Genomic DNA, 16,374 nt, shown 5'->3' with positions numbered 1-16,374 from the left:
ACAGCATTAAATCGGTCTCTTTCTCGATTTCACCTGGAGCGACGTTAATCTCAGGAGTGCTTTTTTATGAAGCACCCACCCTGTCGCAGGTAGCAACATTTCCGCCATGGCTTAATCTTGCAGAGTTTCGGCTCTTTATGCAAGTCTGTCGCACGGAGCCAGTTGTATAAACGTCTGCATCACCCGGAAGCGCGTGACGTCAAGGAGATACCGGTGAATTACCCAACGGTCTGTGCATGGATGCTTTTGTATCCAATGTTTGTTCTAAATAACAATCCCACATATCATCTGTGGGTTCATTAATATCTGGGAAAGAATAAACCTCACAGGCAGTGGCTTTCCCAGCCTTTTCTGTTTGTCGCTAAATAAATTAGAGCGAGACAAAAAAAAAAAAGACACACCACCAGACTTGAGCTTTGTTATTGAATTACATCTGACATACTCCCCTGAGAGTATAATTCACAGGGTACTAAAAGGCTTTAGTGAAGTACAGCGTGAACAAATTAGTTTGTTTTGTACTTATCTTGTAACGGGACTGCTCAAAGGGAAAAGGGATTTAGAGGCAATTTGGAAAAGTAGTGTATTACAAAGATTACGCACGGCTGTGGCCGTGTATTGTCCTTCATGGAGATTTAATGTGCTTTGCTTTGTTTTGTTTTGTTTTTTCTGCCTAACCCTGTTGCAAAAAACATGAAATGTGTCCCATTACAGCTTGTACAGACGCTGTTGTCTTTTTATCTCTTACCCCTCTGCAGTCACAGTCGGAAGAGAATAGCTGCAACACAGAGGATAATGAGGAAGGGAAGTTTGGAGCAGGTTAATAATCTGTGTTCATGTGTGAAGGAGTCTGTCATCTCATCCAGACAGTATCGACTCTGAAGAAGGTGTTTCACGTCTTCGCTTCGGTCCCGATCACGCCGTGTAATTTGTAGCGGTTTGAGAAGTTAGTGGGCAATGATGAGAAGTGACGTCTTTAATCGTCTGAGATTGTACTCTGTGGAGAAAGATCGCAGTTGCAGGAAGGGTGACAGCTGCACCGAGCATCTGGAATCGAGCCAATGATACCAAGCTCCTTTTCCAATAAAACTCACACTTACAGTCACAAACCAAAACAATGAAGATGACAGTAATGTGGTTCTGGCTGCCAGGGGAAGCGGTTTTCAAAAAGTGTTTTGGATGCTCGTGTTTTTACTGAAACATGGCATGAGCTTCATGATCCATTGACTGACGTCTCACAGATTCGGACCATTATGTTTTTTCACAGGATCTCGTATATCATGAAGTTTACTGCACAGTGAAAAGGCAGCTGTGTGTGAAGATATTTGAGCCAAATGTATTGATTTTAAACTTAAAAACACAAATAAATGGCGTCTTGTATTTCCTATGTAAAGATGGATAGCAGATACCAGATAGTGTTGTGTGTCCAGAGGAGTGCTGAAAATTAATAAAACAATTTTAATATTCGTTGGACATATTCGTGATGCCGTACTTAACCACAAGTACTGCTGTTTAAAAAAATGCTCATGTAATTGTTGGAATAGAAATTATAGTTTTTGCATCTTCAACAGCAAACATTTGCTTCAATTTACCTCTAAGTGGATTTATCAGACAAGCAATATAGTTTCTTTAAATAACATCATGGCTATTTGTTTTATATACACTTCAAATAACACATTTTAAAGTTCAAGTGCCAAAATGTTTCTCCAACTTATAATAACTTCTCTATTTTTGTGTGTTCTCACTTCCATGTATTGTGTGTTTATGTGCACGTGCATGTGGAAATATCTGATTCAGTTGCATTCAAATCTAACCTCTGAAAAAGTTACTTGTGGAATTGTTTGAATATGAAGTCATCGTCATCAGTGCAGCGTAAAACTTTTTGCCCTTCTCTTAGTTTGTAAAGCTTTTACAGTATGTTAGTATGTTGATGTTATACTTTGTGTATTTTCTGGGCTTTCAGATGCAGCTAAGCTCTCCTCATTACAGGATAGCCACACACACGTACTGACAGGAGAGGGGGTAACCATGTTTCCAAAGGAAAAACAAACTGCTTCCTGCGACTTGCATCTCGTCATTTAAACTTTTCCCCTGTATGTAGGTGATTCAGAAGATGTTGAGGTTTTAATTGGAACATGTCACATTGAGTGGGCTCCAGCTGGTGGAGCAGCAAAGGCACAAAAATTACACTGAAACTTTCTTCACCATTAAATCCGGTGAATCTTCACACTAGCTTAATCCCACTGTGAGAGACTCCACGCACTAAACGCTGGTCCTGCTGATAATAATGGGGGGAAAAACAGATATCGGATATGTTTGGATTAATCTTTCATGTGAAGATTATCGCCAACTTCAAACATGTGTTGCCCCGTGTCGTGTTCAGAAGCAGCAGATTGATAAGGAGGCGTGCTCCCTCGTAGATTGCCGATCTTCTCCCCACGCAATGCCCGTGCTGTGGCTCGGCTCGGCGTTATCATCGAGCAGGCAGTGTTTCTCCGGGCTACCTCCGGGGTAGGCGCAGCTCTCGGTGGAAACATTTATCCTCTCGGCTGTCGCGGGCGAGCAGCAGCGTCGTCCCCTGGAAGGTGATTTCACTAACTGAATTTCCTCTTTGAGCCTTCCTGTGGTGAAAGCAGTCGTGGTGTCGTTGCCATGAGAAGACAACACTCAGTTTCTAAGGAAACACCAGGAACGGTGCACAGGCCTCGTTTGTAACACCGCAGGGTAAATTTAGTGGAGACTGTGGCCCTTCTTTTTTTTTTTAAAGCACTGTTAAACTGCACACTGTCTTTGGTTTCCAGTAAACACTCCCTGATGTGCTGCAGCATCTCCTTCCTGTGTCTGTATATATTTGTGGCTGTGTGAATCCTCAGCCTGCTGGAGGAGACGAAACTCTGTCCTCACGTTTTTGAAGCAGCGAATTTGCATTGAGTGAAGAACAGATGTGGAAAGTAAAGGAGTACAAAAAGTGCTGTCGTGTACTTGAGTAGATTTTTCAAGTTTTTTTTGACTGAAGCATTTTTTTCTGATGAATGTTTACTATTAGTAAAACTGGACTGGGCTTTTTGTCAACATTCTCAAAATTTCCTTCGTTTCCAAATTGTGACTTTTTCAGTATTTATCAAATGAAAAGGGTGTACTGTAGGCCTTTTTGTTAATAACTATGCCTTGATTTGATCATTCATACCTTGAAATATGCAAGTAATACACTGATTGGAGTCGTTTTGATTGAAACCCGATTGAAAAGGACCTCAGTTGCTGTTTCTTATGTTTTAAAATAACAATACTGAAACTTCAGAAACTTTGAAGGAAGCCTTAAATAAATGTGTTTTCAGTTCACTTAGTTTTGCCTTACATTTCAGATTCAGGCTCTTTTTTAGTTTTTCTGAAGTAAAGGAGTTGCTTTCCACTTCTACCAGAGTCCCTTTTCTCACAAGTCTCTGAATGTGAGTGTTTTTGCCACCTCCGGTAGAGGAAATGAGGCTGCTCAGCCTGTGGTCTGCCTTGTTTTCTCGCTACAAACCCTTTGATGAAAGCAGAAGGAAGAGGTGAAAACTCGTCACACTCTGGCGCCTCGTGGACACGGCTGCATTTCCGTGCCGGTCTCACTGTCAACCGCAAAAGCGTTTCATTTGTACTCTTCAAAAAACGAAACCGTCGCCGCACTGACAAGAAAAGCCCATTTAATCCTTTTTGCTTCGTTCCTTTCCTCGGCTGAAAATGTGCCCGGTCGCATTACAGTGAACGTCCCGAACTCCGCCCATCAAATCTGTGAGCCATTTTCTTCATGTCGGGAGAGTAAACTCTGCATCCACGTTAAACGCGTCGACTCCCTCCCTATGTGGGTGGTCAAGGCAGGAAGCGGGGCGCGCGTTCGCTCCGAGCGCTGGCAGAGGCAGACACACAGAGCTTTAGTCACAGTTTCCATGCTCGTCGGTTAAGTGGCTGCTCCTGGCATCCGAACAGCATCTTACTGGAGATGCCATGCTGATAAGCGGGGATGCTGAGCGCGGCCCGCAGCCAGGAAAGGGGGGGGGGGCATTTTCTAATGCACCAGAGTTGGGAAGCCCAGTTAGCAGAGATGATTTCATTTAATTTCGGGGAGGGTAATTTGAAACCGGCGGCGCGGGCCCTCGTCGGTAAACTTAGATCTGGTTTGTCTCTGCGCTGGATGCAGTCCAAGAAGTCTAATAATACCACAGATCACGGGACACAGAGTCAGGGGGAAATTTGTCTCCCAAATTGGGCTTTGAGTCTTCATTATCTCCCCGCGGTCTTGAGTCGCAGCGGCAGACTCTCACCCTGCTGACGGCGCTCTAATGAGGATATTTGGATCAGGCTCCACGTTTTATCTCCGGCTGCCGGCCGGGACAAAAACAACCGCTCACTGTCGGTCAGGTGTCTTCCTCACAATGCGGCTGTTTGTTTTGTGGTATAAGCATTTCACCAAGCAAGTTTCAGAGGACCCGGCCACGAGGACATAGCGTAGTGTGTGCACACGTGTGTGTGTGTGTGTGTGTGTGAGAGAGTAGCACTCGCCTCGTGGTTTTAAGTGGCTGATTTGATCTTTGGTGACAGCAGAAATGTTTTCCCATTTGCTGTCATGCTTCACACTGCACCTCCTGGAAAAGGCCACTCAGAAGTGGAGCTGGAGTGGAGGCAGAGAGCACGCCTTCGAATTCCAAATGGGCTCGAAAATGGGAAGATTTGCGGCACTTGAAGATGTCGCTTTGAACTTCAGGAAGTTGTGACAAGCTTCTTTCAGTTCTTTGACACTCGAGAGTTGAGGGCGAGTTCCAAACTCAGACCCCAACAGACGAAACACATTTTGATGTTTTGTGGTAATATAAACTATTACAGTTTGAAAAGTCTTTTTTTCAAAGACTTTTTTTTTTTTTCTACAAACTTCAGATTGTATCAGATGAATATAATTTAACGTTCTGGTTGATTTTCGTGTCTGTGCAGGCATCCTCTTCTCCACCCTGGTGTTCGGACCGGCCTGCGGCTTCATCCTCGGCTCCCTCTGCACCAAGTTCTATGTGGATGCGATGTTCATTGACACCAGTGAGTCCAGAGTCCCTGCTGTGATGTTATTTCTGTGTTTCTCACAGTAGATGTGCTTTAATGACCCCTGCCGCCCGTGCCTCCTCTCAGACAAGCTGGGCATCACTCCGGACGACCCGCGGTGGATCGGCGCCTGGTGGGCAGGCTTCCTGCTCTGCGGTGCCTTGCTCTTCTCCTCGGCTCTCCTGATGTTCGGCTTCCCTCAGTCGCTGCCGAGGGAGAGGGAGGAAGGAGCGGAGAGCGAGCAGGTTATGCTCCCTTCCCCTCTGAGCCCAGAGTATGAGACACCGAAGGCCTGCAACGGAGCCGTTCCCAGCCACGAGCCTGCCAACAGCGCCACCTGCTGTCAGCAGCTGAGAGGTGAGCCGAGGAGCACTGTGTTCACTCTCAGCAGAAACCATTTCAGATCATGGTGATTTATGTTCTGTGTTTGATGGATTGCATTCATTGGAGAAAATAATTAAAGGAACAGTTTTAAAAAAATTTTAAATTGATTTCATAAAGCATTAAGAGTTAGTATCAAATCAGGAGGTGTCAGAAAAGATAACACATTTCATGGCGTCACTTTTTGATCTTTCAGTCTCGACTCTTCCACTGATGAAGGAACGTGAACTGGGTTCAGACCGTCACAAGACAGGATAGTTTCACCCAACCGATGATGTGTTGTTACAATAAGCAGTAAAATTCCCAAACGGTAACTAATACAAGACACAACCTCAGCCTCAGACTTTTCTCTACAATCCCTTGAGATTTACTAAATTTTAATGCCCATTTTACTAAACATTCTACAAAATAATTTTCTCAGAACGTTATGTCCCAAAGCCTTTATGTGAAATTAAAAATTCAACTCATTAAAACCAAAACTAGAGGTGGAAAAGAAAGTCGTATTTTTTGCTAAACACAGGCACAGATAACTGCCAGTTCAACTTCTTCACTTAATTAGCAGTTTAAAAAAAAAAGGACGTTTCTGAAATTTACTGAAGCAATCAATCTCACTTCTAGGAGCGGTGGGCTGCCACAGAGCGGCGCCCAGGGAGCCACTGGGGGTCAAGGGTCACGCTCATTGTCAGCTGTGGGATTTTGAACTTATGAACCTTAGATCCCGAGTCTGCTTCTTTAACCTCTCGGCCTTCACTTTTCCAACCACAACCAACCTTTACCCCAGCATCAACACCCTCAGTTCTGTGTTTGATGGCTTTTTTTTTATTTTCTTTTATGTGATGCAGAGATTTGAAAGGTCAATATTTTATTTTTACCTGAAGTGTTTTTTAAGTTCAGCATTTGAAACATTTGCAGCAAATGCAGCACGCAGTGCATTTTTTTAAAAGTTTTTAGTTGGTGGAATTTGCTTCAATATGCCCCACTCAGTCTTTTGAAGGTCACAAGTTATTTCTAATCATTTAGTTATTACTTGAACGCTAAACAGAACCCCCCGGTGGCGGATCTGGGGAAAATCCTGACAGAAAGTGTTGTCGACCCTGGTTTTGCACCCCGGGTTGTGGCAGGAAGGGCATCAGTGTGGAAACTATTCAAGTCCATGTAGAAAGTCATGACCTTCTGCAGTGACCCCTGGAAGAAGGAGGAAGTAAACGCCTCGTTATTTGGTTGTGAAATACATGTAATCAAGAACAATCAAGCTACCGTTCTGCTCCGGTTCCGTGGAGAATCGGTGTGAATGCTCTGTTCTCTTCTGTTTCCTCAGTGATTCCGAAGGTGACCAAGCACCTCCTGTCGAACCCGGTCTTCACCTGCATCATCCTGGCCGCCTGCATGGAGATCGCCGTGGTGGCTGGATTCGCAGCCTTCCTGGGGAAATACCTGGAGCAGCAGTTCAATCTCACCACCACCTCAGCGAACCAGCTGCTCGGTCCGTGCTCAGCCACGTGCACGCGCACAAGTCGCACGTTTCCGCCCAGTCTCGGCGTTGCTGACCTGCTCTGTTCCCGTGTGTGTTTCAGGTATGACAGCCATTCCGTGCGCCTGTCTGGGGATCTTCATGGGCGGCCTGCTGGTGAAGAAGCTCAACCTCTCGGCCCTGGGCGCCATCCGCATGGCCATGCTGGTCAACCTGATCTCCACCGCCTGCTACGTCTCCTTCCTGTTCCTCGGCTGCGACACGGGTCCCGTCGCAGGAGTCACCGTCAAATACGCAAACGAGTAAGAAGAAATCTCACATCTCTTCATCGATCGCAGTAACAGGCAGCAATCAGGTGACATGTTCACGTGTGATACGTGTTTCAGGTGACAAATCGCTCTTTAATGAAAGTGACACATGAGCCCCTTGAAATGGAAGACAAGAGTCCTTTTAAAAGATTGTCTGCTGCACAGCAGAAAGAAATACAAGACTGAAATGTTTTGTAGCTGCAGTGTTTAATAGCCTGGAGAACTTCCAGAGGACGGTAAGTCAAGTGCGATTTGTTTAAATTAAATATTAGGCCAAGTCTTTAATCCGATTCCTGGTTGGAGCAGGAGAGGAGTCTGTCAACACTGCAAATGCAAATGCAAAAAAAAAAAAAAAGAAGAAGAAGAAAAAGATATCAGCCAAATAGGCATTACTACAATGGAATAAAAATAAATACAAGAATATCCCAAAACAAATTAGGACTTGTTAACTCTCTGAGTAGGAATGGACACATGGGCCACACAGACATGTTTTCCATTTCATGACGTTTCCAGTCATGAGATTTTAACTCTGCTGATTCAAGTTATCATCAGTGTGATCATCCAGCTTTACGCCTGTGAATTTATATGAAACCCGTCTTTTCTTGCTCTGTCAGTCATCCCGAGTCTGCTTAACGACTCACTGTTTATGTTTTTCCACTGTGACAGAGAATCCTTTTTCATTGCGTCTCTTTATTGTGTTGCATCCAAACAAACAATCACACATCAGGGTTTAATGTTACATTAAACGAGCTGCGCTTCAACTCCAGATGAACAATGGAGTAAAGATCATTTGTGTTCACATTGTGGTCGTCTCCGTGCGTTTTTATGCTCTGGGTGGTGAATGAGATGCTCGGTTAATCTAATGAATGATTACAAGCAGTTAACGTTATAGCAGCGAGATAAAACACTGCTGCCAAGGTTAGAGGACTTTATGAGAGGTGATCTGCAGGGAGTCTGGATGTGTAAATAAAAATTCTTATCACTGCTGTTCAATGGGCCACAGTGGGCTCGCATTTTATTCAAACAACTTTGTGTCATCTCATCGAGTCTATAAAAAGATTTTTATATTCAGAATGTGGCCTCGTGCTCCTGAAGGCTGCGGAGATTGAATGCGAATGACTCCGCCGGATCTCAACACAGTCCTGCGGACGAGGATCAGAGGAGGAAAAACAAGTTTGTCGCTGATCAGCTGGAACTAAGTGGAGATAAAAAAAAAATGCTTTCATGATTTAAACTGAATCACAATCACCTGCTGGAGGTTGTTGTCGAGGCAACTTTCTGTTTTGTATTTATAAAAGCATTAGCACAGAAAATAAAATAGCATGAAATGTTTAGAGGTTACAGTGTAACTTACTGCTTGAAGGGCAAAATACAGATGATATTTATATTTTAGTTAATGAAAAAAGATGAATTTGATTAATGAACAGTTTTAATTCATAGATTTTGCTTCAATAAACTAGTTTTATAATAAGCCAGTTGAGGAGAAGCCACAGGTTCGGGAGTCCTTGTTCTCTTTGTGCTTGAATAGTTTGTGTTTTTGTTTTTTAATCATTATACTCAAGCTTCATCCCACAGTAAATAAAAACATGCTTGTTTGGGTGGATATTAGTTTCGCTCTGCGCGGCCCTGATGGAGATAAAGTGGATGGATGGACTCTCACCAGTTCATGAATTCTATTACACTTCTGTTCTGGCTGAACAACTTTGCACTATGCTAAATAAGGCTGTCAACGCTCAATTTATGTCTTTGTTTTTCGGCGTGGAGGTGATAAATGGGCTGGATGTACCTGTGCTGCCCTGATGAATGTGTTCAGGTTCAGGTTATACTGTAAGGGCAGAGTGAACACACTGCTCTTATGTTAACTTAATGGATCATTTTCTATCTTCTAAATGTTATCAGACCAAATAAATCACAGTTTAACAAACACTTTTTCCCCAGCAGTTTCACGCCCACAGCAGTAGCCAGCATTACATTACAGCTGAGCCTTAACAGTGTTTGCTTAAATCTAGAGAGTGAGACTGAAATGTTGCACACACATACTGCATCGATTGAAATTCTTAAAAATCTTTTAAAGGTCCTCCAAACAGTATGTGTACCTTTTCTATTTGATTAAAGGCAAGTGAATAGTTAGAGGCCGAGTATGAATTAAAAAGACATGCTCGTCCCCCGTCACGCCGCTTCTGCACTTCAGCCCATGTTCTGTTGTGTCAGTGAAAAGGTTTTGAAAGATCCAGTTCAATAGCTTTCACTTCCACCACTCATAATGCACTTTCCAGCCACATTTAACCAAGGTTGTTTCTTTATGTGGCCACTTCAGCGAGGAGAAGAAAAGAAGTAAAAAAAGAAAAAAAACATTGTGAAGTTCAGATTCTGCACTTTGCTCCGCACAAAATAAGAAGACTCGGGTTCATTACCCAGGATTGTCTCTTTCATCCCTCCTTACTCCAGCGTGGACACAGTATTGTGTGTGTCCAGAGTGCCTGTAGAAATACTTTGGACTTCCTTTCAGTTTGGTACCCTGGACTCAAGTTTCTCCAGAGCAGGTTAGCAGTTTCCATGGAGATGCTAAAAGTGAACCAGAGAGCCGTGCGATCTGTGATGAAGGGCTGAGAGGTCTTCTTCGATCTCTGCCTGTGCCTCCTGACAGATGTAGTAGGTGCTCAGAGTGGAAAAGATGCTGAGATTTCTCTGTGTGTTTGTGTGTGTGTGTGTGTGTGTGTGTGTGTGTGTGTGTGTGTGTGTGTGTGTGTGTGTGTGTGTGTGTGTGTGTGTGTGTGTGTGTGTGTGTGTGTGTGTGTGTGTGTGTGTGTGTGTGTGTGTGTGTGTGTGTGTGTGTGTGTGTGTGTGTGTGTGTGTGTGTGCAGGACTCTGCGGCCAGGCATGAAACCGGAGGCTCAGTGCATCAGTCACTGCAACTGCTTCACCTCCTCCATCAGCCCCGTGTGCGGCTCCGACGGCGTCACCTACCTGTCTGCGTGCTTCGCCGGCTGCTCCCGCACAGGAGTCGCTCAGACCACGTCGACCGTCACCCAGGTCCTCAAGTTACACTCTCAGATAGTGATCGCTGACCGTATTACTGTTCCAGTCAGTGTAATGGACACTGGATGTCTGTCCACTGCAGTGGGTTTTCAACACGTGGGGCATGCAGCGACAGAGAAATAGAATAAATCAGTGAATGTCGAGACAGGATGCTGTTTAGTGTGTATTGTGACAGAGGTGAGAGTTAAAATGAGGCGTCCTGAGGCGAACTGTGAGCTCCGATGGTCTGCAGGAAGGAAGGATGTGTGAAATCGTTCCCTCACACACTTAGTTTATCGCTAGAAGAGCTCTCCAGCTCTCTCGGGGTTCTGCTTTCCGGGTGAGAGTCATTGACCCTTCAGGCTTCAGCCTTGTCTTAACCAGGACCGCCAGCAGCTCAGGACTTCCTGATCGGTCTGTTGAGCCGCTGTGATCAGATACTGAGGTCCCTTCGGGTTCACTCAAGACAGAGTGCAATATTTCTTTGTGTCTGCACAGAGAAGAGAGAAAATCTGGAATAAGTCGAAGAAATGGGAAGTGGGATTTTTATTTATTGTGGAAGTTAAATCCACGACGGGTCATGAAGAAAAGCAAACTCCAAAATAACATCCAAAATGAAATTTCAGCTGCATTATTGGCCTCAGGCTTTGCAATCCAGGATATTGGTGAGACTTTACCCCTGCTGTTTTTATTTATTATTTTCTACCAGCAACTGCACAAGGCAGAGCTTGAGAGGCAGCCTTCATCAGCTCTCCTGATTAGAGCACTCTCAGCCATTGATCATGAACCATAAATGTCACACATGATGATTTCTACCATAGTATTAACTTTAGTTTTGAACCAAATTATATGATCTTGTTTATTTTGACATTCAGTCAATCGAGGACATACACATTTACAAAAAGTCCTTGACAAAATATGTTTCTATGGGGGGGGTTAGAAGAAGAGCCTGGTCTGCTGCCCTGACTCGACCTCGACTCGTTCAGCTGCAGCAACTGGCGTTAAACGAGTGAATTAATCAGCGAAAAGTTCTGCAGGATGAGATCCACCAGAGATCCAGCCTTCTCTGAGAGTGAGCGTTATCTTCTTAATCCTGCAGAGAATTGCCGGGTTGCTAATGAGCAGTCTGCGCACTATTGGTCCAGACATAGGCAGCCTCCTTCAAAGTGGGTAAACTGCAAGCGTTTCCTGCTTAACCGGGCCGTAGTGTACAGTATAAAGATATTGCACAGCTGAATGCTTACAGACCAGCGATCCGGACTCATTACCGAGTCTTCACTTCAGTGCACCTTCTGCAGGACATGGTGCATAAAAATGAAGAAAATTTGACTATTTCTTGCAAAAAAAGTATTATTTTTTCCACAGGAAGGGAATTTCATCCAAATATATCTCTAAAAATAAATATGTTTGATGATTATTCAGGACAGATAATGCAAGGCTAAGGTTAAAAATAACCAAAAAGCTGTTTTCATCTCTCAGAGCAGGTCCCTGTGTACAGTATAATAAGATCTCCTCGAGGCTTAGATTGACTTAATTGAGGAGAATCATCTGACTTTGGGGAGCGGGGGGGTGGCAGATGGAGCGTGGCGTTTCATCAGGGGGCAGCAGAGTGTTTCATGTCCTCAGCGGAGGGTTCATCCTCCTCCTCTTTGAAAACCTCATCTGTATTAGATGGGCGACTATCGAAGCGGTTTGACAACGTGAAGTCGGTATTTTACAGCGCGTGTGGCTGAAAGATTCAAAAAGAAGTGGCTGTATTTCACCGCTCTGTCATCAGCAGGCAGTCCAACGGCTCTGCGCTCGTTTCCAGATCAGATGCTGGCTGCAGATTAATGTCTTTTATATTCAAATCACATGTAGAGAGGATGGCTGTCAGCTGAAATATCGCCGCCGTGCTGTCTCACTGCCGCACTCACCGTCACTTTGAGGTCCAGTTTCAGGTCCGGATCACTCACTCAGTCGGTCTGGGACTCGTCACGTTTTCAACGCGTGCTTGTTTGTGCTGGCAGAACCTGACGGGCTGCTCCTGCATCCCCTCTGAGAGCGAGGTGGCCGCTGCCGTCCCCGGGAAGTGTCCCATGCCGGGCTGCCAGGAGGCCTTCCTCATCTTCCTGTGTGTGATCTGTGCCTGCAGCCTGGTGGGAGCCATGGCCCAGACGCCGTCCGTCATCATCCTCATCAGGTGTTTCTGCTCGTCTTCGTCTGCGCGCTGTTTTGCGACGAGTCGAAACTCTTTTTCAAAAAAGTCTAACAAAAGCTTTTCTCTCCCTGTGTGGTTGAAGGACCGTGAGCCCCGAGCTGAAATCGTACGCACTGGGAGTTTTGTTCCTTTTGCTCCGACTCATCGGTAAGAGCCGTAACCAGACGACATGCTCCTTTTAGACGCCTCACTCACATCTGTCACGGCTCACTTTAGAAAACCAACGGTCTTTCTCCGTCTCTCACACGGCTCCGTCCACCTCGGACGGTTTGTTCATTTTTAACATGGAGAACAAATGAAGGAGATCAGCTGCTCTCACACACCACGGCACACATTCAGGAGGTGGCTGAGCTAATGACGTTATGGAAGCCGAAATCCAGTTATCTGGCAGACCGGGACATAAATGAAGGAAACTGAAGATTGATGTTACATTAATCAGCATCTGTTCTCTTGTGTGCCTCCGAGAGAGGAGTCGAGTTTTGTTTTCATTCAGATTCTTTCCTTTTAGGTCAGTTGAGTGTATTCTGTTGTTTTGCATAGTAAATAAACACTTTGTTGCGGCTTTTTATTGATTTATTTCACAGACAAAATTAAGTATTTAGCATATTTATTTCTACCATCTGCACTTTAATACAAATGTTTGTACGTTTGGCCCCTTTTCAATTCATAAAAAGCTTGTTGCTTTAACTGCTGTTTGCATTTAAGAGGATTTGCCTTTTTTAAATTCACTTGTGTGCCTCCCACAAACATGAAAATACGCAAAGAAGATATTGTCCTATTTCTATATCCAGTGCTGAATCAAATGCTCAGCTGAGATGGAATCAATCAAGAAATGAAAACAGGAAGATAGACTGAGCAAACTGGCCTCCGGTTACTTAAACGCTCCCTCTGTATGGATTGAAAATTCAGTTCCATTACAAAATTATTTTTCTCTAAAAACAAATGTTCCATTCAACAATCAGTGGGACAGAAATAACTGAAATGATGTCAATCAACTCAAATACAACAATGGGAATCGCAGCTCTCGTGCTTTGTGGGATATTGTGTTAATTTCTAAACTCAAAGGATGTGAAAAGTGGACTCGTCCATCCAACATTTACCCTTGGACGTCCTCTCATATTATACTCCAATTGTATATTCCAATAAGCTCATCGAGTTTCAGTGTCTGAACTCACTTAGTTATTTCTGAGCAGTTTACTTAATCTACAAATATCAGTTCTTCCGTGTCAGGGGACGTTTGTCCAGCCTTTTACAATTCACTTAGATTAACTTAATTTATCTCAGTTCAGCGTGTAGAAAACCAGACGGAGGCCCAGAGTGGATTGAAAGTCGTTAATATGGAGGATTATTGTTTGAAAGCACTCAGCGGCGCAGCCGTCACCCACCTCCGTCCTAATTCAGCTCCATCACCAGCAAGCAGTAATTCACTGTTTATTTTTGTTGAGTGAAACATTCTACGAACTGAACAAAAAACCCGTGTCTCATTTCCCAGGATTCATTCCCCCTCCTCTGATCTTCGGCGCCGGGATCGACTCCACCTGCCTCTTCTGGAGCTCGGACTGCGGCGACAAGGGCGCCTGCCTGCTGTACGACAACGTGGCGTACAGGCACCTCTACGTGAGCCTGGCCATCATCCTCAAGGGCGTGGCCTTCCTCCTCTACACCACCACCTGGTATTGCCTGCGCAGGAACTACAAGAAGTACATCAAGAGCCACGAGGGCAACATGACGCCCACCGAGTTCTACCCGTCGCTGACCGACGGGCCCAAACTGGCGGACAGGACAAAGTTTATATACAACCTGGAGGACCACGAGTTCTGTGAAAACATGGAGTCCGTTTTATAGAAATAAAGGACATCGAAGAGGTTTATATTCTCTCAGAGGAATATTTTATGGTTTTAATCTTCTTTTGTTTGAAAGAAGTTTGTTTTTTTTTTGTTTTTTTTGGTCAAGGCGATCTATTTAACGGACCCCCCAGGTCTCGGGAGCTCTCCGCCGCGCTCCACATCCTCGGTAAACTTTCGAAAAGGGTCCACTGTAGTCGTTTACGTTATCAGCGAGGTGTTGTCAAGTGTTGCCAGTGAATTCCCGTGTTGACTTGGTGGTAGAGGACGGCTGCGGTTCCGGTCCGGGCCGGGCCGGCTCAGTCCTAGTTCTTCATTAGCGAGCGGACGCCGCGCTACTACGTACTAGAGTTGCCATATTGTTTTAGAATCTGTCACGGTTTCCAGTGAAGAAAAAAAAATGACAGTTTAGTTTGGTTTTTTTTCTCAGTCAGCACTGTGTGATCTGTCTGTCACTCTCAAGAAAAAAAAACACAAAGGTTTGTATGGTTACAACTAAAAAAAATACAAAAAAAAGTTTGATTAATTCTCCAGTTCTTTGTTTTTGAGAGTTGCCAAGTGTTTACAGACTAGTAGTTCAAGGGTCAATGCGGTTTATTTTTGGTTTTTTTTTATTTCAGAGAACAGAAACGGCCCGACTGGGTTGTTTTAGTGGCCTATTAGACGTTCTAACTGTGCAGTTTCTTGTTCTCTCGCTGGATCGTAGACACTGTTATCGATGCTCCGCACACGAGACGGCCGAGTCCCGTCTCTTCAAGGCGCAACCGTGCAATTCAGACCTGATCCGTCTCCGGTTACTGGTAGTGTGTGTGTGTTCTTATTCCCACGTTCGTCTCGTCGACGTCTGCAGAGTTTTATTCAGCCTAATATGTCTTAATAAGGGATTAATTCAGTAGGAATGTTAATTCTGTTTTCTTTTGGCTTTTGCACTTAGTGGAGAAGCGAGGAGGAAAATTAAAAAGTAATATCTGTATGTGTTGCAACATTCAGGAGAATAGGAGTAATATATTTGTTTTAGGCCGAGATTGTTTTATTAGTTTGTTTTCGAAGAGGAAAATTTAAAGTCTTTATAATCTAATTATTGGGGACGTTGGCGTGTCTGAGGTCACTAAAGATTTGGGACAATTAAAAGTAGTTACTGAGCAGGAAAATACAAAAAGAATCCGTGTCTTCAGACCTGCAATATCTGACTAACAGGTTAGAGGAAAGCTTCAGGAAGCTGTGTGTGTATGTATGTGTATGTGTATGTGTGTGTGTGTGTGTGTGTGTGTGTGTGTGTGTGTGTGCAGGGTTTATTCCTGGATGTGTGTTTGGACTCTTTAACTTGGCACATGTGACCTGTTAGTGATCTCTCTCTCTCTCTCTCTGCAGTTCCAGTTTTGACATTGTCCCTTTTCTTACACTTTTTGTATGGCAACATATCATTTATTTTACTCTGGAAATAAATTATTTTTCAGGAAAAAAAAAAACAACTTTCCTCTGGTTATTTGCTGAGTTTTTGTAGGAGATCTGTTATAATCAGTGTTTTTGTTGTGTGAAGTTTGCCCAATTTATTCACAAAAAGCCGCACATGACTGACGCCACGCTTCATTTTTAATCTTATTTCAAACACATTTGAACCGGTTCGCCCCTCTGGTGGTGAGGAGGACATTTCTCAGCCCCTCATCATAATCAGAGTTGCCCATCCCTGACATGAAGCTTCCCCTGCTGTGTGAAAAATGACCAACGCTGCATACTAAAACATAATTAAAAAAAAAAAATGTGCCAGTGTCAGGTGGGATCAAATCTGTTTTGAGTATAATAGTTCCATTTTAACGCTTCAGGATGTATTTATGCAGTATAATTACAGCATATTCCTCTCAAAACTAGTCACATGACCAAAACAACAGAAATGACAGAATAAACTTCTATCACTTCAAATATAACAACATAGTAACATGTTTATGGGGAAAAAAAAAATGTCTGTGTACATTTTAACTGACACATTTTATCTAAATACTCGCAAAACTACCAGTTATCAGGAGCAGCGTTTCATTTGGGCGACAGCCAGAGCAGCAGAGAGACGGCAGGTCAGGGCTCAGCTGTCTT

General features: G+C 44.0%; 1 protein-coding gene across 2 annotated transcripts in view; it reads left to right on the top strand.

Moving 5' to 3' along the window:
- slco3a1a (solute carrier organic anion transporter family member 3A1a) overlaps positions 1-15,193 on the top strand; it is a 43,716-nt gene extending 28,523 nt beyond the window's left edge. Inside the window, exons 3-10 of one of the 2 annotated variants that reach the window (XM_030096113.1) lie at positions 4,963-5,061; positions 5,152-5,421; positions 6,764-6,928; positions 7,020-7,218; positions 10,089-10,257; positions 12,252-12,424; positions 12,525-12,589; positions 13,935-15,193. In XM_030096113.1, the coding sequence (XP_029951973.1) occupies positions 4,963-5,061; positions 5,152-5,421; positions 6,764-6,928; positions 7,020-7,218; positions 10,089-10,257; positions 12,252-12,424; positions 12,525-12,589; positions 13,935-14,287 (1,493 nt within the window). In that variant the 3' untranslated portion in view covers positions 14,288-15,193. Of the gene's footprint in view, positions 1-4,962; positions 5,073-5,151; positions 5,422-6,763; positions 6,929-7,019; positions 7,219-10,088; positions 10,258-12,251; positions 12,425-12,524; positions 12,590-13,934 lie in introns of both variants that reach the window. The other variant, XM_030096112.1, reaches the window with a different exon arrangement.
- Positions 15,194-16,374: the final 1,181 nt, after the last annotated feature.

Source organism: Salarias fasciatus, chromosome 7, assembly GCF_902148845.1.
Source record: "Salarias fasciatus chromosome 7, fSalaFa1.1, whole genome shotgun sequence".
Classification (NCBI taxonomy): Eukaryota; Metazoa; Chordata; class Actinopteri; order Blenniiformes; family Blenniidae; genus Salarias; species Salarias fasciatus.
The sequence above is the reverse complement of the archived record's forward strand: the minus strand, read 5'-3'. Positions and strand labels throughout refer to the sequence as shown.